Here is a 27,387-nt window from a genome sequence, read left to right as displayed (position 1 = left end):
TACTTTTTGCATATTTTCCATTCCAGATCATCTTGAGAATCAAATTTTAAAAAATCTAAAAAATGCTGTTGGGATTTTGGTTGGCTTACGTGAATTTGTAAATTATTTCTGGATAAATTGCAATTTTAATAACATTGAATTATCCTATTCAGGAACATGGTATGACCATTCATTTATTTAATCTTTGTATACTTCAGTAAAACTTAATAGCTTTCCCCCCGTATATTTACAACACATTTCTTGTGAGATTCACTCATAGATATTTTTACTATTATTATTTTGCCAATACTGGGATGGGAACTTTTATCAAATTACATATTTTGATCTGTTATTCTTAGTGTATGGAGAGTTACTCACTTTTGAATATCCAGTTACCCTTGTATCCAGTCACTTTACTGAGATATTTTTATTAATTATCATAATTATTCAGTTCATTCTTCTGAATCTTTTTAGAAAGACTATTATATTTCCTACAAATTTTTCATCATTGCAGTAACATTCCAGTAGATCATCAATTTCTGTAAACGTTCCATGGTGGTTTAAAAAGAATGTGTAGGGAATCCTTGAATTGTTCCTTACCCGTTCCTGATTTAAAAAAATAATAATAATTCTTAGCCAGCCCGCAATCCAACAATCTGAGTCTAATTTCTTCTTTCTTCTGGAACAGCATCTTCTCTTTTTCCTTGGAGTTTCCTCCTGGTCTCATCTCTTGAGCCCTAGGTTTATGAGTGCTGAATTAGCATAAAATTGGCTTGCAAGTAAACCGAAGGCAAAGCAGTATATTTTACTATCTTGACTTACGTGGTTCTATGCCACTCACTTGGAGCTCTGACTCTTTACCATTTCTGCTCCTGAGAGATGAAGAGCATCTCTGAGCCAAGCTCTGCGCCGGGCGCCAGCCCCTCTGTCATCATTAATAAACAGTCGTTGGCAGGGTTCACGGCTCTTGCTCTATGAGTGGCATGTTTGGAGGAAAAAATGCTGAGAACATTGAAAGCCAGCTGGACGGCTGTGATGGCTGTGTCACCTCACCGGGTCTCACCCGCTGCCCCCTGACTGCAGACAGTGGGGAACAAGAGAAGGAGACCTCTGTTCCCCATTGCACCTCCGCCTGCCATCCCGTCTCACTGGGTCCGACAGGACGCTCGGAAGGATGGCCCTGTGAGCGTGCTTGCCATCGCACTGCCACCTCCTAGCTTCTGGCACCCTTTTAGGAACCGAGTTACTCGAGCACATGATGGGTCACCTCGGCCTGCCAGCCCCTTGTCCCCTGCTCCGGGTTCCTGTGGTAATCGGAGTGGTCTCACCTGTCCACGCTGGCCGGCTCCAGCCAGGGGCCTGTGCAGCCAGAGGGATCTGTAAGACTGTAGTCAGCTCCCGTTAGCCCTCACCTTCCACCCAGACCAGCCGCCCTTGAATATTTTCTGTCTGTTGTGAACTAAAGGCGAAAGTGCTCAGCCTGGCCTTTGGCCCAGCAGGTCGTGTGGCCCGCCTGGCCTCTCCGCTCACCTGGGCCGCCGGCCTCCTCCTGGCCTCACCCATGTGGCCGCACCCGCTCCTTTGAGTGCGGCCTTCCATCACGCCGGCACCTCCTCCCGTCCGGACCTCTGCCCAGGCTTCTCTCCTCAGGTGAAACTTCCCTGATGCCCCGGCCCGGTTAAAGCCCCCCGTTGTGGGTTTCCCTGGCCCTCTGCCCCTCTCCCTTATGGCACCTCTTGGACTTAAAATTTCCATTTATTGGGATGGGCTTTAAAAAATTGAAATCGCTCTTCTCCACTGAACTGTGAGTTCCATAAACGCAAAGACCACGTCTGTTTTTGTTTACCAGGATGTCTCTAAGGCCTGGCATCGGACTCGACAAATAGTTAAGTAAATAGGAAGCAAATTTGTTGAATGAAAGAATACAGAAGTGATTTCAGGCAGCTTTCTCCCTGTTTTACTCTTGAATACATGCTTCATCTTAGCTTAGTCATGTTTATTCCTTCCTTATCAGCAGTAAGGGGAGGGGATTACTCTCTATACTGGATAGGGTAATACTTCTTTATTTCAAAGATTTTATTAAACAAAGTTTATTTATTTATTTTTCTTTGCGGTATGCGGGCCTCTCACTGTCGTGGCCTCTCCCGTTGCGGAGCACAGGCTCAGCGGCCATGGCTCACGGGCCCAGCCGCTCCGCGGCATGTGGGATCCTCCCGGACCGGGGCACGAACCCGCGTCCCCTGCATCGGCAGGCAGACTCGCAACCACTGCGCCACCAGGGAAGCCCAAAGATTTTATTTAAATCCAGGAAAAACATTATTTTTTAAAATGTCCTCTATTCATCTTTTAAGAAGAAATTTTGAGAAAAGCGAGAGAAAGCAGCATTCGTCTGATCTCGGCATGTTTGAAGCGTGATCGCAACCACGGACGTCGGCCTCCTGGTCATGGAAAGGAACCTGAGCTGGTAAACTGTGCTAAGGCCGGTGGAGCCTGGAGATGTCTGAGAAGCAGCAGGGGATGGACGACAGCTAGCAAAAGAATTGCATTAATTCAAGACGTAGAAAAGCTTATTGGAAGCTTTCCTCAAAACCCTTCAGAAGCTAGTAAAATAATATTTTACTGCGTTTTTCTCCAGCTCTTAAAACCTCACAAATGCAAATGCGTGATAAAATGTGAAAATAAGTATTGGCAACTAATTGCATTCTCAGGGGAGATTTAATTGAAAAGGGGCATATTCGCATATTTGTACTACTTCTCTTCAGTAAGATGTTTATGGCATCTGGTCATAGTAGAACGGACATTTGAAAATCCTTTGACATAGCTGGTATTTAAAGAATAGCAATTGGCTAACATTTGTGGCTCTGTACATTGAATATTTTGGCTCCCATCTGCTGGTATTCATTCTGAAAGATTTATAATCCTTTGGGGAGTGTGGTCAGTGACAAGAGTAGAAGTAAATCCTGAAATGTGGAAAAACTAACTTTCCCTCATAAAAAACTGTTCTAAAAAAATCCCTCAAGCCTATGAATATGTTTCCAGATTTTCAGAAAAAGCTGATGATTTACAGAAAAAAATATTTTTTCTATAAGGATCTAACTTCTTAATGATAAATGTAAATTTTCCATCATTTGGCTTCAAAATTGGCCTAGAGATAATTCAGCAAAATACAGGGCCTTACCTTTCGGGCATCAGCTGCAGTTACATGATTTTTAAAAATGTATGTCGTCAGTTGTAGCGTCAGTAATGAAATAAAACTCAAAAGGTGGAAATAGTCTACAAGAGACAAATGAAAAGCACTTGAACTGGGAAGCAACGCTTGTGCTGAGTGTCTAAGTAGAAAAGTGCTACTATCATCACAGAAACTAGAATGCAGGCATAGGGGTCAAGAAGGTCCCCCATCACGTGCGACCGAGAACGTCAGGACAGAACATCCCTGTCCAGGGAGTGGCCTGGGGGGCGGAAGTGCTTTTGGACGACTTCTCGCCTCCTGCTTGTGCTTGAGTCTGGAGCCACCATCTCAAGAACTCTCTCGACCCGAGGCCCTCGGCTTCCATTTCAAACCTTTAATGTAGGAGCCCACCTCTGTTCCTGCAGGTGCCCCGGGAGGATCCTTCTGCCTCCTTTCTCCATTTAAATTCAGAAAAAAGAGCCTTGTTTCCCTTATTTTCTTTGCTTTTCCTTTTTCTGTATTATTTTCCTTAACTAATTATGGTTAGCACTTAGATTCTTCCTTATGGTTTACAAAATATCTACCTTTTTCTAAGACGTGCTGGCATGTGGGATCCTGTGTCTGACAGCAGTGACAGAGGGTGTATAGCGTTATGTTTTAAAACCCACTGTGGGGAAATTGGTGGTGTTGAAATTTCTCTTGATATCGAGAAAAAGATGCTAAAAGCTATAAGAACAACACTTATTATTTTAAATGTAAGTAACAGAATTAAGGCTCTGGTCATTCTAAACTTAATCTTGAATATGGAGGACAGCCTAGAGTACCCAGGGGGAAAGTTAGAATGAAAGCAGAAACGGCGCTCGTAGCATTTTTAGAGAAGTGGAAGGAATGTCCTGGAAAGGAGTTAGTAGGAAGTCTGAGCCCAAGCGTTTCCTTCTTCACTTTCTGATGCTCACCCTCTACTGATCCCACCTGAGTTTCTTATGTTAAAAGAAACATATTGTGTTGAATTCACAAAGGGTTGGCATGTGTGCATTTGTGTGATGTGAAGGAGGGGGTGGGTAGCTTGAAGATAATTTCCATTTTTTGTGCTAAGTCTGTCTACCTACATACACGTGTATGTAATATGTAGCAATATAAAGTAATGATTTGCAAATGATAAGAAATATAATTTGAAGGTGTCTTCCCTCAAAAAAGAGAGGTTTATTCGAGGCCATTGCTCCTATGTTTTGAGGTAGAAATCCAGGGCTGTCATTTATTAACACCTTTTACAAAAATAGTTTATTCTTGGCTCCATTAGAAACGTTGCTTTTGTGTCTTATGAACTGTGTTGGGGACTCTTATTTACCAGCCACTCTCAGTAGCAGTAGAAGCAATGTGTACTGCGCTGTGTTCTTCAAAGGTTTTTGAAGCGTTAATGATCAGTGGACATGGCTTAAGAATTCCTGCAGTGAATTCTGAGTTAATTTCCTGGCAGGCCTCATTCACCGATCAATCACTACAAATTTTTGAATCTCTTGGATTTTTTTAAAAAGCAATTCCCCACTGCTCTTCACTTGTGGTGATTAGCTAAACAGACACTGATTTGCATGTTGGTGGGCCAGTGTTTCGTTCACAACAGTGAGACTGTCTTTCTTCTCCTTCAGTCCACCCATCGGTAGGTCCCCGGGTTTAATGGAACTACCTTCTCTTTCTCAGCCCCACGCCCTCACTCCACTTACTCTCGGTCCCAGTGTGGACGGCTGTGCGGCTTCCCACGTGGCTTTGCTTTCCCCAGGTTTCCTCTGTCCCAGACTGTTCTGTGCACACGTGTAAGAATGATTTTCAGACACGGTTTGCGTTGCAGAGTACACAGTTCAGGATGCCTGTTACCTCCACATAAAACTCACGTTCCTCAGACCATCTCTCAGGGCTCGTCCCTGGCTCTATTTAATATCCTAATGCCACCTAACGCCGCAGCTGTTTAAAGCAGGCAGACCACCTTTCCGTGGTGGCTCTCGGCTGGAGCAATATCTTCTGACGCCCTGCGCAGCTTTCTTGGGCTTCAGCTCTGCGTGATTCATTTAACAAATTATAATCCACTCAGAGAATTTAAAAGAATTGAACATGCTGTGTATGGGGTCACACACTTCCCAGCTCATGGATTCATCACCCTTTAGCAAATTTCCATGGGAGTGTGGGCTTATTTAACCTTCCTGTGGCCTTGCGTCTTTGCAGGGAGGAAATCAGACGGCTACAGTGATCGCATTGTGTTGCATGCAGGACTTCAACCTAGCGCAAGAGACCTGCCAGTTGGCGATCAGGGATGTTGGAGGCCTTGAAGTTTTAATAAATTTACTTGAGACAGATGAAGTCAAATGTAAGGTGAGTGGCTGGCTCACAGTGGACGAGGAGCCTCGTTCATGCCTTCACCTGCTTCTCTTCTCAGTGCTGGGCGTCTGCCCTTCCTGCTGCTTGTTTCTTGTCTTTATGATTACTGACAACCCGCTTCTGCTATTAGCTATTAGCTGCCCTTGTCAACTCTCTGCTTTTCTTCCTTCTCTTTTGGCTCTTTTCCATTAGCGTGTGCTTCTTAAATGATGAACGTTTGTTTACTTAATTGAAGGAAGATGCAGGGGGATATGTGTAACACCCGGGAATAGAAACTGTTCCCTTAAAAAACTTAATTGGGGAAGGATTTTAGGTAGCTTGGAAGTTTTAAAGAATATAGCACTGGTTATGCATTAAGCACCCATTCATCTATAACTTCTTCTTCTCGTTTAGATTGGTTCGTTAAAAATCCTGAAGGAAATCAGTCATAATCCTCAAATCAGACGTAATATTGTTGACCTTGGGGGCTTGCCAGTCATGGTTAATATTCTTGACTCTCCACATAAAAGCCTGAAATGTTTGGCAGCTGAGACAATCGCGAACGTCGCCAAGTTTAGGAGAGCCTGGCGGGCGGTGAGACACCACGGGGGCATCACCAAACTGGTGAGTAAGTGCCACTCAGGGCAGCGGGCACCCCGCCGTCCTTCCCGGCTCCTCCCGGACATCAAATAACCACTGGGCGTGCTCTGGGAATCTTCTTTTTGTGTAACGTGTCCTTGAAAATTATTTTTGTGTATTTACATTGGCAAGCAGCCAAAAAACATGTTCAACCTCACTTTTCAAAGAAATACAAATTTAAACAAATAGAAGTAATTTTTACGTATCCCATAGGTAGGGATACATTCGTGTGTGTGGGCAGCGTTGGTAAGAGGGTGGTGACTTACTTCACTCAGTCTGAAACTATCAGAACATGGTTAATCAACTGTACTCCAGTATAAAATAAAAAGTTAAAAAAAAAAGAGGGTGGTGAGACCCTCTGCACTGGAACACTGTCTGGTAGCCCATGTCCTCTGCCGTGGTGACCTCACTATGAGGAAGTGTCCTCCATGGAGACAGTCAGAGCTGCAGGCACTTACTCATCTCATTGCTACTTAGAGGAGTGACAACTGAGAACAGCATGTTTTACAGAATGAGGTTAGTAAACTAATATGCATCATATCCATGAGAAGCATCCACTGTCAGCTGTCAGTGTTGTGTTTTGGAAGTTTATGTAGTAACATGGAATGTTTAATATTATATGAAATCGTAACAGGATTAAAAACTGATGATACCCATGATCCCAACTTTTAAAGACCAGAGCTAACGAGTATAGAAAAATCACTTGAAATAAATACACAAAATGGTTCATCAGGGGTTTTCTCAGAAATGGCCACCAAATTTCCTTCCTACTTTTCTACATTTGCCAGTTTGTTGTGTATTACTTTTATATTCAGAAAAAATGATCATTTCAATAACTATCGCTGAAAGAAAAAAGTAGGCTCAGTGCGCCTGCCACAGCAGGAGGGATCTTTATGAAGTGCAGTATGGAAGTGCATTTGTATCCTCACTGGATCTTGAGTCGCTACCACGGCTTTTATCACGCTGGATTGTCACCACTTCCCTACTTTAAGTTCCTGAAGATGAGAGACGTGTCTTATTCATCTTAGTGTTATCTCAGCACCTCGCCCAGGACCTCACACATATAAACAGTTAATAAATATCTATCGAATTCATATGGATTTAATGTGAACAAGTACACAGTGAAACGCGTTCAGAAATTTACTGAAAGAGGTTCTGTGTGTTCACTGTATCCACTTGTAATCTGTAGAGCACTGTACCTTAGAATCATTTGCCTCAAAAACAAGGTGGACTTATGGCTGGATAGATGGGTGAATAGATAGTTAGCTATGTGATAAAGCAGACGTGGAAGAATGTTAATTATAGAATCCAGGTGGTGAGTATGTGGGCGTTGCTGTATTCTTTCAGCCTTTGTGTGTGTTTGAGAATTTTCATAATAAAACGTTGGGGGGAAAGTAGCTACTACCGTGATTATCATTGTTCTGCTTAAATAATGAAATCGTATGGTAGGCTGACATGGCTGTCCACCGAAACTACTCCATAAGAATGAAAGACAGAACACTAACATACGTTTTTATGGACATCTTACGCGTCATGTTTAGGGCCTTGGAGTTTGGACAGTTACAGTCACGTAATCAAAATAATGACATACATTTTAATTTAATTTTAAATAATAGCAAAATTAGGAACAGGAAAGACCATTAATGGATAAACTTGAAATTGCTAGGTTGGGAACACATCTGACTTCTCAACCAGGATTGGGGATCCACTTTTGGTTGGGTACGTGTGGGGGGGGGGAGTATGTAGCACGCAGGCAAGAGTCCCCGACGAAGACTGGAAATGAGGGACATCACACAGTACAGAGACGAAGCCGTGGGCTGATTAAGGCCCCAGAGCAAGGGAACCAAGGGCAGGATCAGAGCAGGCAGGAGGGCCCTGGCCACAGTGGGGTCTGGGCACCTAGATGGCATTCAGGCTCTGGAGGGGCAGCTCGATAAGACGGGGCGGAAGGTGTGATGCCTGAACAAGCAGGGAGAGTGCACCCAGGCCGGAAGCACCGCACGTCCAGGGCCGTCAGTCCCGAGGCCAGTTTACGCGCTCCTCTGTATGTAGAGCGTACTCGGTCCTTTCACTGAAAACCATTTCAAATGCCTCTAGAGGTGTAGGTCCACAGAACAAGGTGGTGGGAATACAAGTATGAATAGAAATGTAGATAAATGTATGTCCCCGACCACAGTGATGTCACAGCCTCATGGTCATGGGGATGTGAGGGCAGTGGGGATATGGCCAAGAATATAAGCATAATGGTGAGGGTATTAGGTATTTCGAGGAAGTCAGTACTGGGAATAGTGGAGGAACTAAGAGGGGGTGATCAATCAACTCTACTTGGAGAAGGAGGGTCAGGAAACAAATGAACATAACGAAACACACACACACAGATACAGAGAACAGACTAGTGGTTACCACTCTGGGGAGAGTGGAGGGGGTGGGGACAGTACAGAGGATTAAAAGATACAAACTACTATGTATGAAATAAGCAACAAGGATATATTGTACGGCACAGGGAAATATAGATATTATTTTACAATAATTTTAAATGGAGTATAATCTATAGAATTATTGAATGTTGTACAGCTGACACTAATATAATATTGTAAATCAACTAGACTTCAATGGAAAATTTAAAAACTTAAATGAATTAGTTAATTAACTAGGATAGAGAGAAAATTTTTTTAAATAATTGTTTTTTTAAAAAAAAGAGAGGCTGGAGAGAGGAGATGTCACCTTTCTTGAGTCTTGAAAGGTGAGTAGGTATCTATCAGCCAGACACATCAGGCAAAAGCATTTAAGGAAGATGAAGCCACGTTGGTAAAGGCCCAGAGCTGGGAAACAACACTGAATGTTTGGAAACTAAGTGGTGTAACGTGGCCAGACCTCCGGTGAGGTGGGCTGAGTCATGAGAGACGAAGATTGAGGGCCATGGGCATCTCACACAGTCTTGTCCAAGAGCTACGGAGTTTGGACTTTGTACAGATAATGAGGGAATAACTAGTACATAGACAGGTACTTTTAAACCGTCTTCCCCGTGTTCAAACCCATTGTCTTGCTGTCCTGGGCCCGGTAGTTACCTGGAAGCCGTGTAAATCGTCTCCCCCCCCCCCCCCCCCACGCCGTCCTTGAGCCATAACTAATTAGACCATGAGTGTCCTCCTGATGCAAATCAGGGTCCTCTCTCCAGGAGTTTGGGGTTAGGAATCAGTGACTCAGTCCGGGCTACTGCCTTCTAAACGGTGGCCGTGGTTCAGTGGGCAGTAGCCATGGGATCTGGTCTCCGGTTAGCGTGGGATTAAGAGAGCTCTGGGAAGCCTGGCTTCCCTTCCTCCCCGGCCACCCTGCTGTATGCCTGTAAATTGCCTCTCCCTCAAGGGCTTCAGTGACTTTGGTTACTGCTGAGGAGAGAAAGGATCCTGGCTGCTGTGCGTTTGGTTGAGTTGGTTTCGGCAGTGCAGGGGGAGGGCCATGTCCTCCAAAGAGGCCTCGTGGTTTTAAGAGCCTGGTTGGTTCGGGCCATTCAGCTCTCACTGGAAAGTTCTCCTGGCTTTAGGGAGCCTACTTTTCTGAGATACCAGGGATGAGGGTGTGCTTTACAAATTTTACTAATGTAAATGTTAGAGCTGTATTAAGAAAATACTCTCTTGGGGGGCTTAAATTCCTTGTGGGAAGGAAATGTAAAAGCTCCCAAGTCTGGAAGAAGGTGTTTCGAAGGTTCTGTCTGTTTCTTTGACTGCTGTGTGGTACGAAAGTTAATTTCTGAGAGGATTCCTACTTCTGAGGGAGGTGAGCTTGGTAGCAACCCTGCAGTGATTGCGGGGTGGGTTAAGTCTTGTTTTTTTTGAAGCCAGGCTGGCCCTAGGTTCTTTTGCAAGCTGTGACAGCCAGATATTGGAAGTCCACCTCACACCCCAAATATATGCCAGTGACTGTAGGGCACTAACTCTCATCATTAAAGACTGGGACCTTTATAGGTCAAAATCTCCTATTAGGGTGGGTGCTCCCCTAACAATGTCATCTACAGCCTGGCAGCATTAACTTTTTTTTTTTTTTTTACATCTTTATTGGAGTATAATTGCTTTACAATGGTGCGTTAGTTTCTGCTTTATAACAAAGTGGATCAGTTATATATACACATATGTATATCTCCTCCCTCTTGCGTCTCCCTCCCTCCCACCCTCCCTATCCCACCCCAGCGTTAAGTCTTATCTCGAAGATCCCCGCTGATGTTGTATTGATCTGTTCTCGTAGGTCGCTCTGCTTGACTGTAGGCAGCATGCCACAGAACCTGCGGAGCGGAGCCTGTACGAGGCCCACGATGGGGAGGTGGCCCGCTGCGGGGCACTGGCGCTGTGGAGCTGCAGCAAGAGCTACGCGAATAAGGAAGCCATTCGTAGAGCTGGGGGCATCCCTTTGTTGGCTCAGTTACTGAAGACTTCTCATGAAAACATGCTAATCCCGGTGGTGGGGACGTTGCAGGAATGTGCCTCAGAGGTATGCAGGCCAGCTCTGCTTCCCTCGCTCTCATTCACCTTGACTTTCTTTAGCGGAAACGTAACTTTTAAGGTTAACATGACTGCTAAGGAATTGTTTTTAAGAAGTCACCCTTCCATCTGAAAGAGAAGATCAAACTAGTGGAAAATAAATTACATTGATACCTGGATGGTATATTTTTGAAAATGTTGACTAAATTCTCTTATTGTTATAACGGTGTGTTAAACTTGGACTATGGTGTTTATTTACTAAGAAAGTTTTTTCAGTGTAGTTACTAATAAATGTGTGAATAGACACTTATATTTATGCATATGTATGCAATATATAACTATTAAAGTTTACTTTCCTAGGAAAACTACCGAGCTGCAATCAAAGCTGAAAGGATAATTGAAACTCTGGTAAAGAAGCTAAATAGTGAAAATAAGCAGCTGCAGAAGCACTGCGCCATGGCCATCTACCAGGTACGGCGGCTCTTCCTCACGGGGTTTAAGGTGCTGTTTCATGAGGTCCCATCCTCCGGGCATGGGGCTCAGGAATCTGCATTTTTAACAAGAACCCCCTAGGGACTTTCATGCACACACAGGTCTGAGAACCACTGTCCTGTGGTAATGGCAGATGCCTTTAAATGTCAGAGAGACATCTGCTCCAGCATGTCTGATTACTTACAATTCTGTAAGACACTCACATGTCTCTGTCTGCTAAAATGATGTAACTTTGGTGTAAAATAGCCAGGTATGTACGTGGTACTTCTATGTCGCCTTTCATATAGCCTATTCAAACAGAGCGGTCTCGGGAAATAAATCTCCCACCGAGACGAGATAGATGCATGAGTGTGTGTGTGTTGTGTGCGTGCGTATTCCTGTTTTATCTTTTTACTCATTTGCTGATTTTAATCTTCATTAACTTTTTGTGGGTTACAAGTTTCATAGTATACAGAAAAAGTAGATTAGAATGGTAATGGGGAAGAAAAGATGGCTTTGACAAGTTCATACTTGGCTGGCTACTGGCAGCACCAGCTTCTGCCTAGTTAGAGTAGATCTCCTAGAAGAATGCAGCTCAAAATGTGCAAAGTGAGAGAATGTGCCAGAAAGGTGGAGTCAGAGAGGGGTTCGCGTCAGTCAGCAGAGGGTTGCATGAGTTCTCTGGGGCGGCCACAACCGTACACCCTGGCTGGCCTAAACAACAGCAGTCTGTTTCTTCACAGTTCTGGGAGCCGGCAGTCTGAGATCAGGTGTCAGCAGGGTTGGTTCCTTCTGAGGAATCTCTCCTTGGCTTGTAGATGGATGTCTTCATGTTCCCCTGTCATTCTCCCTCTGTCTTCACATGGTCCTTCCTCTGTGCCCTAATACCCTCTTCTGAGAAGGACACCAGGCGTTCTGGATTCGAGCCCACCACAGTGATCTCATTTAACCGTTATTACCTCTGTCACATTCTGACGCACAGGGGTGAGGACCTCAGCGTCTGAGTTTTGAGGGACATAGCTCACTCGTAACAGGGATATGTAATAGTCTTTTTTATTTTTAATTTTTATATAATTTTAACGGTTACTTTTCCATTTACAGTTATTGCACAATATTGGCTGTCTTCCCCGTGTTGTACATACACCCCCGAGCCTGTCTCACACCCAGAAGTCTGTGCCTCCCACCCCCCAACCCCGTGGTGCCCCTCCCCTCTCCCCACTGTAAACCACTGGTGCGTTCTCTGTATCTGTGGGTCTGCTTCTTTTATGTTATATTCACTAGTTTGCTGTAGTTTTTAGATTCCACATGTAAGCAATAGCATACAGTATTTATCTTTCTCTGACGTATTTCACTCAGTATGATGCCCTCCAAGTCCATCCATGTGCTGCAGGTGGCAGAATTGTGTTCTTTCTCATGGCTGAGTAGTATTCCATTACGTATTATATATACATGTACCACTTCTCCTATATCTATTCATCTATTGATGGACACTTAGGTTGTTTCCATTTCTTGGCAATTATAAATAGTGCTGCTGTGAACATTGGGGTGCATGTATCTTTTTGAATTAGTATTTTTATTTTTGTTGGATAAATGCCCAGGAGTGGAAATGCTGGGTCATATGGTAGTTCTCTTTTTAGTTTATTGAGAAACCTCCGTACCGTTTTCCACAGTGGCTGCACCAATTTACGTTCCCACCAGCACCGTACAAGAGTTCCCTTTGACTTGTATATATGCCTCATATGAGTATATTTTAAGGGTCAGTTAGAAATAGTGATTAATTTTTTAAAGTTGCAGTTGAGCCAGAACTGAAAGTCACTAATAGAAGGTAAACGTGGCAGGTGCTGTGTGATGCATTGTGAAGAGGATTTCTCGTAGGGGCCCTCATGGATGATGCACGGCATGCAGTTCGTGGCCTTAGAGAACAACTGCACACTTAGAATAATATCAAACCTATGCTAAACTTGGCATCTTTTGGCTCTGTAAACTGGGAAGGATCATGTGTTGGGAACATCTGTGCAGCCTGTATTTATTTCAAAGGTTGACACAAGCATGTGAACCTCAGATAAACATGTCTGAATAACATATCAGTTGCTGTTGATATAACCCACTGCTCTGGGCATAGAAACTCTGTTGGGGATATTCCTCACTTCTTAGATTTTGGGGGTCATTAAAGATCTGACGGAATCCCCATCACTCATCTATCTACTGTGTTTTCCCAAGGCTCTGGGTTACAGCACTGCAGAAATCCTCCATCCATGCATGTGGTGTTCTAGGTTCCTTGCCAACCTCTGCGTCTGTCTTGGTAGAGGCCCAGGCTACCCCAGAACTGGCTTGGGAGGATTGCCAAGTATGTAGAAACCTCTAGACATTGCCAAAACCCCGTAAAGGAAGAGCGGTCCTGTCAGACAGCTGCCAGTATAGAGACAAGAGTTGTATTTTACTTGAAGCCTCCTTCAGGAAATGCTACTCTCTGAAAAGAGGTCTCCCAGCTACTAGAATGGCAGCCTCTTTAGCAGTCACTGAAAGCTTGATACGCCTTGATCAACACCAGCGTCTGATTTGGCTTTTGTGTAGTGTGCCGAAGATGAGGAAACCCGTGAGCTGGTTAGGCTGCATGGAGGACTCAGAGCCCTGGCTTCTCTCCTCAGTAACACTGACAATAAGGAACGGCTGGCCGCGGTCACAGGGGCCACATGGAAATGTTCCACCAGCAAAGAGAATGTGACCAAGTAAGTGGAGGCGTCCAATGTTCCGTATTAAAATATGGCCATCAAAACACATCCTTCTATTTTCATGCTATTTTATATAGAGGGTTGACTCTAATGCTACTCCTGTAGTTTTCAAAGCTGTACATTTTGGACTAGCTTGGCAGAATTAAGGGATTCTTCCCATCCCACCATCCGACAATGGTTTTTGTGCCTCAGTAGGAGAAAGGGGGTGCTGACATAAGCTCCCTGTGCCAATGGACTCTTTTGCATGTGGGCAGCCATGTAAATGAGAAGTATCCCTGATATTTCCTGCAGAGACCTATCAAGGTGAGGGAATGAATTTCCCACAGAATCTTTAGAAATGGAAGTGGTTTTATTCTTTTTCTTTTGCTAAAGATAAATGAGTCAGCTAAATGCCAACTAACCATGTTAGTCTTAAAGCGTGGTCATTTTCAAAAACGATTTCATTGAATTTTAAAGTATTTGTAAACTTTATGACCACTTGATTGATTCTAATCTTTGAATTTATCTTTTTGTATATTTCTAGAGTTTACACACTCTGTGATGGGTGTTCTGGGGCAACTCTTTCCCGTTTCAGGGTGGTGACTTTCTTTAACAAGAAATTCACATGTTCTGTTTAACACACACGAAGGTTTATTTTGCTTTGTTCGGGTAAAGTAATTCCTGTAACCTGAGGGAAAACCCTTAGCACAGTGGGGCTGTCGGCGCCCAGATTTGGAAGCAGCTGTAGTGCCTTACGGGCTGTACAGTTCAGCACTTAAGGGCACATAAGGCCGGGTGTGGAGGTCGACTTCACTGTTTACCAAGCCTCACATTAGCCTTTTGACAGCGGGGTTGTAACAGCATCCATACCGCAGGGTGGCTGTAAAGATGGAATGAGCCTACGGTCGGCGTTTAGTAAATTTTAGCTATCAGTACCACACTAACATTATCATCAGCTAACTTTATACCCAAAATAATACTGTTCGCCTCTTTTCCTCCCTCCCCACCCTCTTTTGCTTGCGGTGAACTTAGATTTCGGGAATACAAAGCCATTGAAGCCTTGGTGGGACTGTTAACGGACCAGCCGGAAGAAGTGCTCGTGAATGTAGTTGGTGCGTTGGGAGAGTGTTGCCGAGAGCCTGAGGGCAGAGTCACCGTCCGCAAACTTGGTGGCGTCCAGCCACTCGTGGACCTTCTCGTGGGAACAAACCGAGCTCTACTTGTCAATGTCACAAAAGCGATCGGTGCTTGTGCAGTAGAGCCCGAGAGTATGACGTAAGTGGCCCTGGAGGCTTTTATTTGGGAGAGTTAGGGGAACACTGGAGAGTACGGAATGGTGTCATCTCTTGGAACTGGTGTGCACAAGTGACGGAAAAGTGAAATGTGCCCACATAGAAATAACACGGCGTGACCAAATCATGAATTACGGAGGCACATTGTTCCCTCGGGTGAGCTGGAGGGTTTTGATTAAAATAGCCAGTAATCAGTCAAAACAGTGGGGGAATTATCATTAGGGGAATCATCTATACTTTATAGATATTGATAACAATAATATAATAATACAACTGACAAAAAGAGAAGGGTGGATGAGTAGGTGTGCAAATTCTGTCTTGCAACAAATAAATCAATAGATAGTATTTAAGACATAATTTTATCTCTCTGTCTATCCATCCATTTATCTATATCTATCTCTTTCTTTTTTAAAACATATTTATCCATTTATTTTGGCTGCTCCGGGTCTTCGTTGTGGCACACGGGGTCTCTGTTGCAGCGTGTGAGACTTTTAGTTGCAGCACACGGGCTTCTTAGTTGCAGCATGCATGAGGGATCTAGTTCCCTGACCAGGGATCGAACCTGGGTCCCCTGCATTGGGAGCGTGGAGTCTTACCCACTGCGCCACCAGGGAAGTCCCATTTATCGATCTCTCTTACCTATCCATGCATCCTTTTATCTAGCTGTAGGCATAAAGAGATATCTGGAGTCATTTATATTAGCTGTTAACAACTATTATTTCTGGATGGTAGGATTTGGGGTGTTTTCTACTTTCTTTTTTATATTTTCTGTACAATTTGTATGATGACTGTGTATCGTCTTTAAAAAGATTAAAGTTCTTGTTTAGTGCCTTGCACAGTGTCGTTTTATTCTGAACAGTCGTGTGTAATGGTTAAGAGTATAGATTCTGGAACCATTGCCTGGAACGCCAGTCTCACCACTTACCAACTATGTTTCCTTCAGGAAATCATTAAACTACTTGGTGCCTTGGCTACCAAGTATATAAAATGGGGACAGTCATGGTACCAATCTCACTGAATTGTGGTAATGATTGAGTGAATTACTATATGTAAAATGCTTGATACATGATAGTGCTAGGTAAATGTTGGCTAGTATCGTTCACATGGCAATAGCTTTAATGAACAACAATTTAAACCAGTAATACATAAATACAAAAAAAAGTCAAAGGGTCCAGTATCTGTACTCATCTATAGATGAGTCCATTCTGTGCTTCTCGCTTTTTTAAAATAATTAATTAATTTTTGGCTGTGTTGGGTCTTTTTTGCTGCACACGGGCTTTCTCCAGTTGCAGTGAGCAGGGGCTACTCTTCATTGCGGTGCGTGGGCTTCTCATTGCGTTGGCTTCTCTTGTTGCGGAACACAGGCTCTAGGCACACGAGCTTCAGTAGTTGTGGCACATGGGCTCAGTAGTTGTGGCTCATGAGCTCTAGAGCGCAGGCTCAGTAGTTGTGGCACACGGGCTTAGTTGCTCCGCGGCATGTGGGATCTTCCCGGACTGGGGCTCGAACCCGTGTCCCCTGCATTGGCAGGCGGATTCTTAACCACTGCGCCACCAGGGAAGTCCCCTGTGTTTCTCTTATATCAGATTACTCGTGTTATTTAACTTGCTGTAAATCGAGAACAAGAGGACCCTAAATGGGGTCCTCTCGGCTGCGGTCAAGGAGCTTTGAGGGTGTGGCACAGGCATGTCAGTAGGCAATTATAATTCAGGCCTTTGTGCATCACGCTAAGTTTGAATTTTGCTTTAAAGTCAATTGAAGGCTTTTAAAGGGTTTTAAGTATAACCTGAAACAGAGAAGCCTGTTTAGGAGATCACTGCCGGCCAGAGGTGAAGGTGGTTTAAACTAAGCCTGTGGAATATATCATACTAAAGAACAAAAAAAATGACAGAGTAGAGAGAAATAAAGGGAGAGAATGGATAAGACCAGGTGAGTGAATGAACATGAGTTGTGAAGAAGAGCGGGGAGTCATGAGGGATATTTAGCTTTCTGACTCGGGTGGCTAGATGGATAATTGTAGCCCTTGCTGTTACAGGGAAGATAGCTAGAGGACTGGTGGGGGCAGAATGAACTTCACTAGGGGAGAAACAAAGTCAGTTTGTCCGTAGTGATATATTCATTGTCTAACCCAGTCCCAGGCTCAGGGTAGGCACTCAGCAAACAGTTATTGTACACTAAATGAATGACGAGTTCAGTTACGTTGGGTACACATTGAGGTTCTCATGGGACGTCTCTGTGGTGATGGCAACTAGCCAATTGGATATTCATTCATGTCTAAAGCTTAGGATAGAATGTGGGCTGGGCATATAGCATTATGAGTATTTGGTAACTTAAGTGATGAGTATATGTGAGATTGTGAGGAAGAGAAAGAAAGGGAAACGAGAAGGACAAAAACAGAGTTCTGTTGCATCCAATCTTTGAAGGAGAATGAATGGACCAGAGAAGAGGTGCCTATAAAGAAATGCAGAAGGGACAGCCAGAGTTGTGAGGGAAGCCAGAAGAGTGAGTTACTGAAGAAACAAAGGGAAGAGAGTGTTTAAGGAGAGAAAGTGATCAAAAGTGTCAAATTCTATGACAAAGCCTCATAAGATAGACTAAACTGTTCCTTCTTGTGTGACACGGAGGTTGATGAATCCTTCTGTGCTTGTGTGAATATGCTTTTCCCACAGATGGTTTTAGAAACACACAAAGTCAGTTTTAGAAAACAGTGTTTTGAGGTTGGTAAGAATCCAAACAGCGTTACATCTGGCATCATATATCAGACGTGGCTCTTATTGCTAGATTTGCAGGATTTATTGAGTCTTCAAGCTTTAAGTTAAATGGTAAGGAAATGAGAAATAACTTTGCCTTGTGTAAGGCTTAAGTAATTCATAGGTTAGGAACTCGTTTTAATGATTAGCAGTCTTATGTTTTAATGATATGTCTGTGGCTATGGCTAAAACGTAGGTGGCATGTGAGGATAAACGTACATACTCAGAGCAGGGTTTTGTTAGCTCTGTGTGCTAGTATGTACAGTTTTCTTCCCGTATCTATTTCTCAGTAAGGATAAGAAACATCGTAATAATAACAGTTTGGCTACTGAGTCAAAAATGATTTTTAAGACAACAATGATTTCATAAAACTCTACTGACTTTTCTCAGTACATCAGAATACTGCTTTTAAAGACTCAGTATAAACCGTTTCATATTAATTATACCCTTCCTGAGGAACTAACATGGAGCAACAGGTATCCCAACGTAGTAGGTTCATGAAAAAGTAGATTTATTCATGCTGGATTTTCTTTTCTTGTTGACTTTGTAATGTCTATTTGATACGTACAGAATTCATCTGGAGGTAATTTGGCCTTCAAGTATATAAAAATCACATCAACATTGCAAAAAACAGTTAACGCTTGTGTTTTGAGGAGTGTAACTTTCTCATAAAATACTATAACATTTCAAACAATTAAAAAGTATTCATGCTGAAAACTTAAATATCTAAAATTTCTTTTCCACACCTCAGGATCTTTACTTTCTTTTAAACTTTTTTTTAATTTTTATTTTTTAATTGAAGCATAGTTGATTTACAATGTTGTGTTAGTTTCAGGTGTACAGCAAAGTGATTCATATATGTATATTCTTTTTCAGATTCTTTTCCCATATAGGTTATTACAAAATATCGAATATAGTTCCCTGTGCTATACAGTAGGTCCTTGCTGATGATCTGTTTTTATATATAGTAGTGTGTATATGTTAATCCCAAACTCCTAATTTATCCCTCCCCTCCTTTCCCCTTTGGTAATCACAAGTTTGTCTTCTATGTCTGCGAGACTGCTTCTGTTTTATAAATATAAGTTCATTTGTATCATTTTTTTAGATTCCACATATAAGCAATATCGTATGATATTTGTCTTTCTCTGTCTGACTTACTTCACTCAGTATGACAATGTCTGTGTCCATCCATGTTGCCTCAAATGGCATTATTTCATTCTTTTTTATGGCTGAGTAGCATTCCATCGTATACATGTGCCACATCTTCTTTATTCATCCATTGATGGATGTTTAGGTTGCTTCCATGTCCTGGCTATTGTAAATAGTGCTACTATGAACATAGGGGTGCATGTATCTTTTCGAATTAGAGTTTTCTCTGGGTGTATACCCAGGAGTGGAATTGCTGGATCATATGCTAGCTCTATTTTTAGTTTTTTAAGGAACCTCCATCCTGTTCTCCACAGTGGCTGCACCCATTTACATTCCCACCAACTTAACTTTTATTTTGAAATAGCATAAGACTTACAGAAAAGTTGCAAAAGTATAGAGTGCACGGTACAGAGTTCCCATATACCCTTCACCCAGCTTCCCTTAACATCCTACATAACCATAGTGAAATTATAGAAACTTTTCATTTGTTGAAGTCTAGTTTTTTTAATTTGAAGACTGTTGTATGTGGATTTCGTGCAGTTTTGTTCAGTTCCTTCCTAAGTATTTAATCTTCCTTGTTGGTGGTATAAATGGTTTTTTTTTTTTTTTTTTTTTTTTTTTTTTTTTTTTTTTTTTGCGGTACGCGGGCCTCTCACTGTTGTGGCCTCTCCCGTTGCGGAGCACAGGCTCTGGACGCGCAGGCTCAGCGGCCATGGCTCACGGACCCAGCCGCTCCGCGGCATGTGGGATCTTCCCGGACCGGGGCACGAACCCGTGTCCCCTGCATCAGCAAGCGGACTCTCAACCACTGCGCCACCAGGGAAGCCCATAAATGGTTTTTTACTGCCATTATGTGCTTCAGTTGATTGTCTCTATGACCACTATTGAATTTTGTGTATTAATTCTCTATGCTGCTACCTAATGGAATTCTCTTATTGTTTGAGTTCACTTTATTGTTGATTCTCTAGCACAATTGTTGACGTACTACAGCACATGGGCCAAATCCTGTTTTTGTAAATAAAGTTTTATTGGAACATACTCACACTCATTGATTTATATATTGTCTTTGGTGGCTTTTATGTTACAATGACAGAGTTGATAGTTGCTACAGAGACCAAATAACCCACAAAGACATACTTACTACCTGGCCCTTTACAAAAAAAATTGCTGAACCCTGCTCCAGGATATTCCCAAGAAAGCTTTATTTCTTCTTTATAAATTCTTATTCTTTAGATTGATTTCTCTTGTCTAATTTCATTAGCTAATTCCCTACTGCAGTGTTAAATAGTAACGGAGATAGCTTCTTTGCCTTGTTCCTGATTTTAGTAGAAATGCCTCTAGTGGTGTTCTATTATGTAAAATAATGTCTTGAGGACTAAAGTATATATGTTTTATCATATTTTAAAAAATCTCTCAATTTATATTTTTAAAGAGTGTTTTAAAATCAGAAATAGGGGGCTTCCCTGGTGGCGCAGTGGTTGAGAGTCTGCCTGCTGATGCAGGGGACACGGGTTCGTGCCCCGGTCCGGGAAGATCCCACATGCCGTGGAGCGGCTGGGCCTGTGAGCCATGGCCGCTGAGCCTGCGCGTCCGGAGCCTGTGCTCCGCAACAGGAGAGGCCACGATAGTGAGAGGCCCACGTGCTGCATTAAAAAAAAAAAAAAAAAAAAAAAATCAGAAATAGGCATTGAATTTTGTCAAATCCCTCTTTAAGCATTTATGGAGATTATGCTCCGAATACTCCATTATGATTTTTTCCCTTATATCTATCAATATATTGAATAATATTAATGGGTTTCCAAACACTGGACTAACCGTGCATTCTGGGAACAGGTTTCACTTGGTTATGATGTACTGTTTTCTTAATGTGGTGTAGGATTCTGTTTGCTAATCTTACTTAGTATTTTTGTAATGATATCCTTGAATTATATTGGTCTGTGGTTTTCTTTTCCTTCCTTTCTTTTTTTTTTTTTTTACACAACTATCTTTATCAAATTTAGGTATCAATGTTATACCTGCTTCACAAAAGGAATTCGGAAGTTTTCTTTCATTTCAATACTCTGGAATAATTTATTGAGCAATGGGACCATCCAGGCTTTAAAGTTTTGATAGAATTATACTGTGCAGTCATTTGGACCTACTGTGTGTGTGTGTTCTTTACTGGTTTTCTCTAGTTCTATGAAATCTAATCTATGCATTGGGGTCAGTTTTGGCAATCTGCATTTCCTTATAAAATGATCAATTTCATTTAGATCATCAAATTTATTTAAACAATGTCTTATGATTTTTAAATTTTGTCTCATTTCAATGGTTGTTTTCTGCTTGTCACTTTATATTTGTGTATGTGAGCTTTCTCCTGTTTTTTCCATGATCAAGTTATCTAGTATAGTTTCTCTATTTTGATTTTTTTCTGAAAAAATTTTATTAATTAGATATACTGCTCTTTTATTCTCTACCTCATAAATTTCTTTTATATTTATTCCATGTTGCCTTTTTTGGGTTTATTTTGTAACTATTTTTCTAATTTATTTGAACTGAGAAGATACTTATTTTTATTCTTTTTTTTACTTTCTTTTTTTGGCTGTGCCATGCAGCTTGTGGGATCCTAATTCCCCGACCAGGGATCGAACTCGGGGCCCCTGCAGTGGAAGCATGGAGTCCTAACCACTGGACGGCCCGGGAATTCCTTCTTTTTTTAATAATAAAAATATTTTGTCCTATGAGTTTTTCTTTGACACTTCTTTAAATGTCCCTTGTACATTCTGATACATAGTGATTTCATTATCATTATTTTTAGGAAGTTCTTTAATTTCAGTTTATATTTTCCCTTTAGGCCAGGTGTTGTTTAATAGAATTTTTTTTTTAATTCCACAAAGAGGAACCTTTTTGTTTTTTGTTTTTGTTAGATATTTCTTACTATGTTGCAGTTTAGTCAGTGTTTTATTTCCACTTTTTATGGAACTCACTGGTGTTTTCTTTATGACTCAATATAAAATGAATTTTTACAAAGCATCTATAGGTGCTTGGGGTGAAGATGTATCCTCTTTCAATAGAGTGTAGAGTTTGATGTATATATATATATATATATATATATATATATATAAAAAATAAATTTCATTTTTTGGCTGTGTTTGGTCTTCGTTGCTACACGTGGGCTTTCTCTAGTTGTGGCAAGCGGGGGCTACTCTTCATTGCGGTGTGTGGCCTTCTCATTGCAGTGGCTTCTCTTGTTGTGGAGCACAGGCTCTAGACATGAGGGCTTCAGTAGCTGTGGCATGTGGGTTCGGTAGTTGCGGCTCGTGGGCTCTAGAGCGCAGGCTCAGTAGTTGTGGCGCACGGGCTTAGTTGCTCCGCGGCATGTGGGATCTTCCCGGACCAGGGCTTGAACCCGTGTCAGCTGCCCTGGCAGGTGGATTCTTAACCACTGTGCCACCAGGGAAGTCCTGATGTGTATTCTTAAGGTCTATCTTACTAATTTATGTAAGCCTTCTATCTCTGCTTATTACTTTTCATGCATGTGATCTGTGTCTCGTACTGAAAACGGTGTGCTAAGGTTATTAGTGTGCTCCTACCTATGTCTTCTTACAACTATGTAGTTTTTTGCTTCTTAAAGGCAGGCAGTATATTATTTGGTGCATAAATGTTTCTAATCATGGCGAATTGTGGATTTTAATTTTTCAAGAGCTCTTCTTTGTCATGCTTAATGAGTTTTGGCTTGATATTTCTACTTTGTTATAAGGAAGGATCTTTACCCCTGCTTTCATCGTTTTTCCATTTTCCTGGAATATCTTGGTCTACCTTTTATCTTTAGTCTTTGTTGAACCACTTTCTTTTAGGTGTGCCCTTTCATACAGTATATAGATGGGTCTTGCTTTGTATGCCAAGCTAAAAATATTTTTAATAAGTGAGCTAAACCCATTCACACTCATTGATGTTTGGTCTCAACAATGTCATAATATTTTATACTTATTCATATTCTTTATATCTGCTCTTCTCTGTAAGATTTGTACTCTTTGCTCTTTAATTTTTTTTTGGTGTTTTTTAGAAAAGTTTGCATTTTTGTTTCATTCTAGTCACTGTCTTTGTACCTGTACGTTTTTCTAATGCTTGCTTTCTCCTTTCTGTTATGTAGTTATTTGCTATTTAGTTTCTCAGTTCTTGCTGGTATCTTTTAATTCCCACCCATTGTCTATATAGTAATCAATGGGCTTGTTTCACTTTTCTCTTTTCCTCTTCCTTATCCTCTCCACTTTAAAGTGCATTGTTTCTACTTTGTCATAACATGTAAAATTGGAACATTATTATTCTACCCTTGACCCTGCCCCTGTTTTAATCTAGACCAGCAAACATGTATACACATATACTTATTACCAGTTTTTGCTGCAGTTTTACAGTCAGAGTTTAATTTTTGGAGCTCATCCCCTAGTAGAATCTTCAAAAAGGGCTCATGGGTACAGAATTCCCTACGTTTTTATATGTTTAAAGTACCTTTCTTTTTTTCAGCTTTATATAGGTATAACTGACAGATTTAAACATCATGTATATTTAAGGTGTATGACATGGTGTTCTGATATAAGTATACTTTGTGGGATGATTACAACAACCAAGCTAATTAACCTCATCTCACAGAGATACTTTTTTTTTGCTGGATGGCAAGAACACTTAAAAGCTGCTCTGTTAGCAAATTTCAAGTATACAATACAGTTACCATGCTGGGCACTAGGTCTCTAAAGCTTATCCATCTTATAACTGAAACTTCGTACCCTTTGACCAGCATCTCCCCACCTCCTCCACTCCCAGCCCCTTCACCATTCGAATCACTGTTTCTCTAAGTTCAACTGTTTTAGACTCTACCTGTAAGTGATTTCACGCAATATTTGACTTTCTGTGTCTGGCTTATTTCATTTAGCATGATGTCTTTCAAGTTCACCCATGTACAAATGGCAGGATTTCTTTCTGTTTTAAGGCTGAATAATATTTCGTTGTATAAATATGCCACAACTTCTTTATCCATTCATCTGTCAATGGACACTTAGGTTGTTTCCATATCTTGGCTATTGTAAATAATTCTATAATAAACATAAGAGCACAGATATCTTCTCTAGCTACTGAATTCAGTTCCTTTGGATATATACCCATAAAAATGGGATTACTAGATCAAATGATAGTTATATTTTCAATTTTTTGAGGAACCTCCATACTGTTTTCCATAATGACTATACCAATTTACATTCCCACCAACAGTGTGCAAGGATTTCCTTTTCTCCACTTCTTGCCAGTATTTTTAATCTCTTGCCTTTTCAGTAACAGCCTTTCCAATGAGGAGTGAGGCAACATCTCACTGTAGTTTTGATTTGGATTTCCCTGATGATTTGTGCTGTTGAGCAATTTTTCATATACCTGTTGGCCATTTGCATGTCTTCTTTGGAGAAATGTCTGTTCAGTTCCTTTGCCCATTTTTAAATTGAGTTATTTATTTTTTTTTGCCATTGAGTTGTATGAATTCCTTATGTATTTTGAATATTAACTTCGTATCAAATGTATGGCTTGCATATATTTTCTCCTGTTCCATAGCTTGCCTTTTCATTTTGTTGATTGTTTCTTTTGCTGTGCAGAAACACATGTTTATATCTAGTGAAGCTATTTTCCTATAAATACTCAGAGGACAGCTTTGCTAGATATAAAATTCTTGGTTCTCACTTTCTTTCTTGAATTAAAAAAATTCTGCTCCATTGTTGTCTTACTTCATACCTTTTTGGGGAAAATTCTGATGTTAGTCGAATTCATGTTTCTTTGTGAGTTGTTTGATCTTTTCATTTGGAGGGCATGAGAATTTTTTCTTTACCTTTACAATCTAATACTTTTACTAGGTTTATCTTAGAGTTGATTGCTAACCATTTGGTTAACCTGAAATATAGTTAATACAGGAAAATCAGGATAAATCCTTTTCTTTTCCTTTTGAAACAGTCAAATTTCAGACATATGAGTTGTCAGGAACCCTAGCAAATGCCAATAGTGATAATAAGGGCTGTTTTTCAGACTTTTTAGGAACTTGTAGATCCTCATGATTTATTTGTCTCTCCTGTGCCTTTAATACAAAATTCCTGGCATACATGATTCAAAACATGCTAAAATTCTAGTGTCCTAAGTTTTTCTTTACTTCAGAATAACCTTAAACCTAAAGGTCAGCTTTCAAATATAAGTGCCTGACTACAAAAGAATTAATTTTCATGTTCTTTAGAAAATAATCAAGAAAAAATGTTTCTGTTAATATTCTGTAAATGCCCAAGATTCTAAGAAGTTTTACATGACAGTTTACCTAAATAATATACTAATTTCCTACAATTTATCCTGTAAAATATTTTCCTTCCACACATTGTAAAACAAACATTTGCTGAACTGATTGTTACATAGTCCAGTGTTATGTGATCATGTAATGAAAGACTCTTTTATAAAACATATACACAAGGATAGAATTAAAACTTACCATGGAATCTGTAACTCTAAATTTCCTGTCTTCTGTGGTTTAAACATAATTATGTTGCATTTACATAGTTGTTTTTTTTTTTAACATTGGGTTTATTTGTTCTTTTTAAAAGGGGGGAAAAAATAAAGCTATGCTTGTTTGCATACAAAAGAGATTTAATCTCTTTGTGGCTGCCCAGAAATTTCATTTACCACGAAACCAGTCCTTGTGACATTTTAGGGTTTATGTAAGATATAAAATAGAATATATGTTTTATATGTTTGTATCAATAAGAACATTTTTCCTTCTGTTATTTGTTTTTCATCTGTATACTTTTAAAAGCATATGGATTTAACTGAGATACTGAGATGCCAAATGAAAATTAATTATGTGAATAATTTAATCTTCTGAATCTTAGTTTTCTCATTTTAAAGCAAGCTCTGGGGATGTTTAATTTGAGGATTATTTGGATTTTATTTATCCACATTCTATATCTCATCCATCCAGGTGTGATGTGTGCTTAGCTCCATAGCTGAACAAATTGGCTTTTCAGTAACATTTCCTGTGTGTGACAGTAAGTGTGTGTGTGAGAGTGTGTGTGTGTGTGTGTGTGTTTATAGTGTGTGAGTGTGTGTTTATAGTGTGTGTGTGTGTGTTTATAGTGTCTGTGAGAGTGTGTGTGTGTGAGAGAGAGTGTGTGTGTTTATAGTGAAGTTAAAACACATTTTTAAAGCTTCTAATTTGTGAAATATAATATACATAAAGGAAGATGCATGACGTAAACGTACAGCTTAGTAAATTCTTGAAAAGGGAGGACTCATGTACCTGCCACCCAAGCCAAGAAGCGGAATACCATCATCACCCTACAAACACCCGGGCTGCCTGTCCTATCACAGCCCCCCAGTGCCCACTGCCCTGCAGTCTGGGGAGAGCCCCTCTCTTGCCTTTTATGGTAATTCATATCTTACTCTGTTTTCATCATTTTATATTTGAGAATGCCTCCCTAAATAGTTTTATTTCTATTTGGAAACAAATGGAAGCATATAATATGTGTTGGTTTTTGTCTGAATTTTTTTGTTCAAAATTACAGGTTATTTTAACACTTAATTGCTCAGTTTGATGCGTTTCAGCAATTGTATACACTCATATAACCACCAACCAAAAGAAGATATAAAACGTGTCCTTCACCCAAGAAAGTGCACTCATGCTATTTTCCAGTCAATCCCCACTCCCACCCCAAGCAACCACTTTCTGATTTCCATCACTATAGATTAGTTTTGCCCTGTTTTGGGATTGGAATTTCTGAGTCATAGGGTAGAAGTTTAACTTTATTAGAAACATCCAAATAGTATACAAAAGTGGTTGTACAATTTTACATTCCCATTGGTGCCAACATTTAATGTTGCTCTTTTTTATTTTTAATTTAGCCCTTCTAACAGTAAAAGTGTATGTCATTGTAGATTTCATTTGCATTCCCCTGATAACTAATGATGTTGAATAACTTTCCATGTGCTTATTTCGTGTATATATGTTATTTTGTAGTCTCTTGGAGTTTTTTGTCCGTTTTAAATTTGGATTGTTTATCTTTTTTGGCAATTTGAAGAAGCTCTCCACATATTCTGGATACAAATCCATTGTTCCATTTATGTGCTGTGGAATGATTTTTCCCAGTCAGTGTTAAGGCTGTCTTTTCAGCAGAAAGTTTTAATTTGGTGAAGTTAAAGTTATCAGTTTTACTTTCATGGCTAGTGTACTATATGATGTACCTCAAACTAGTTTCTGAGTGTGGTGTGGAAAGGGGAGCCCAAGTTAAGTTTTTCATATGATATTCAATTGATCTAGCATCATTTATTGAAAACACTGTTTCTCAGTTGATTAGCTTGGTCCCTTGGTTGAAATTCAATGGACTGTATATTAGCAGATCTATTTCAGAACTC

The 27,387-nt window shown here is 40.8% G+C and overlaps 1 protein-coding gene across 10 annotated transcripts in view; it reads left to right on the top strand.

The window, feature by feature from the left end:
* Positions 1-27,387, top strand: part of ARMC4 (armadillo repeat containing 4) — a 207,887-nt gene that overhangs the window by 52,542 nt on the left and 127,958 nt on the right. For all 10 annotated transcript variants that reach the window (XM_032621216.1, XM_032621217.1, XM_032621223.1 and 7 more), the window contains 6 exons: positions 5,366-5,512; positions 5,912-6,121; positions 10,379-10,621; positions 10,972-11,082; positions 13,657-13,811; positions 14,826-15,068. In XM_032621216.1, coding sequence (XP_032477107.1) covers positions 5,366-5,512; positions 5,912-6,121; positions 10,379-10,621; positions 10,972-11,082; positions 13,657-13,811; positions 14,826-15,068 — 1,109 coding nt within the window. The remainder of the gene's footprint in view (positions 1-5,365; positions 5,513-5,911; positions 6,122-10,378; positions 10,622-10,971; positions 11,083-13,656; positions 13,812-14,825; positions 15,069-27,387) is intronic.

This window comes from Phocoena sinus, chromosome 2, assembly GCF_008692025.1.
Source record: "Phocoena sinus isolate mPhoSin1 chromosome 2, mPhoSin1.pri, whole genome shotgun sequence".
Lineage (NCBI taxonomy): Eukaryota > Metazoa > Chordata > Mammalia > Artiodactyla > Phocoenidae > Phocoena > Phocoena sinus.
Note: the sequence above shows the minus strand (reverse complement) of the source record. Positions and strands in the feature narration are given on the sequence as shown.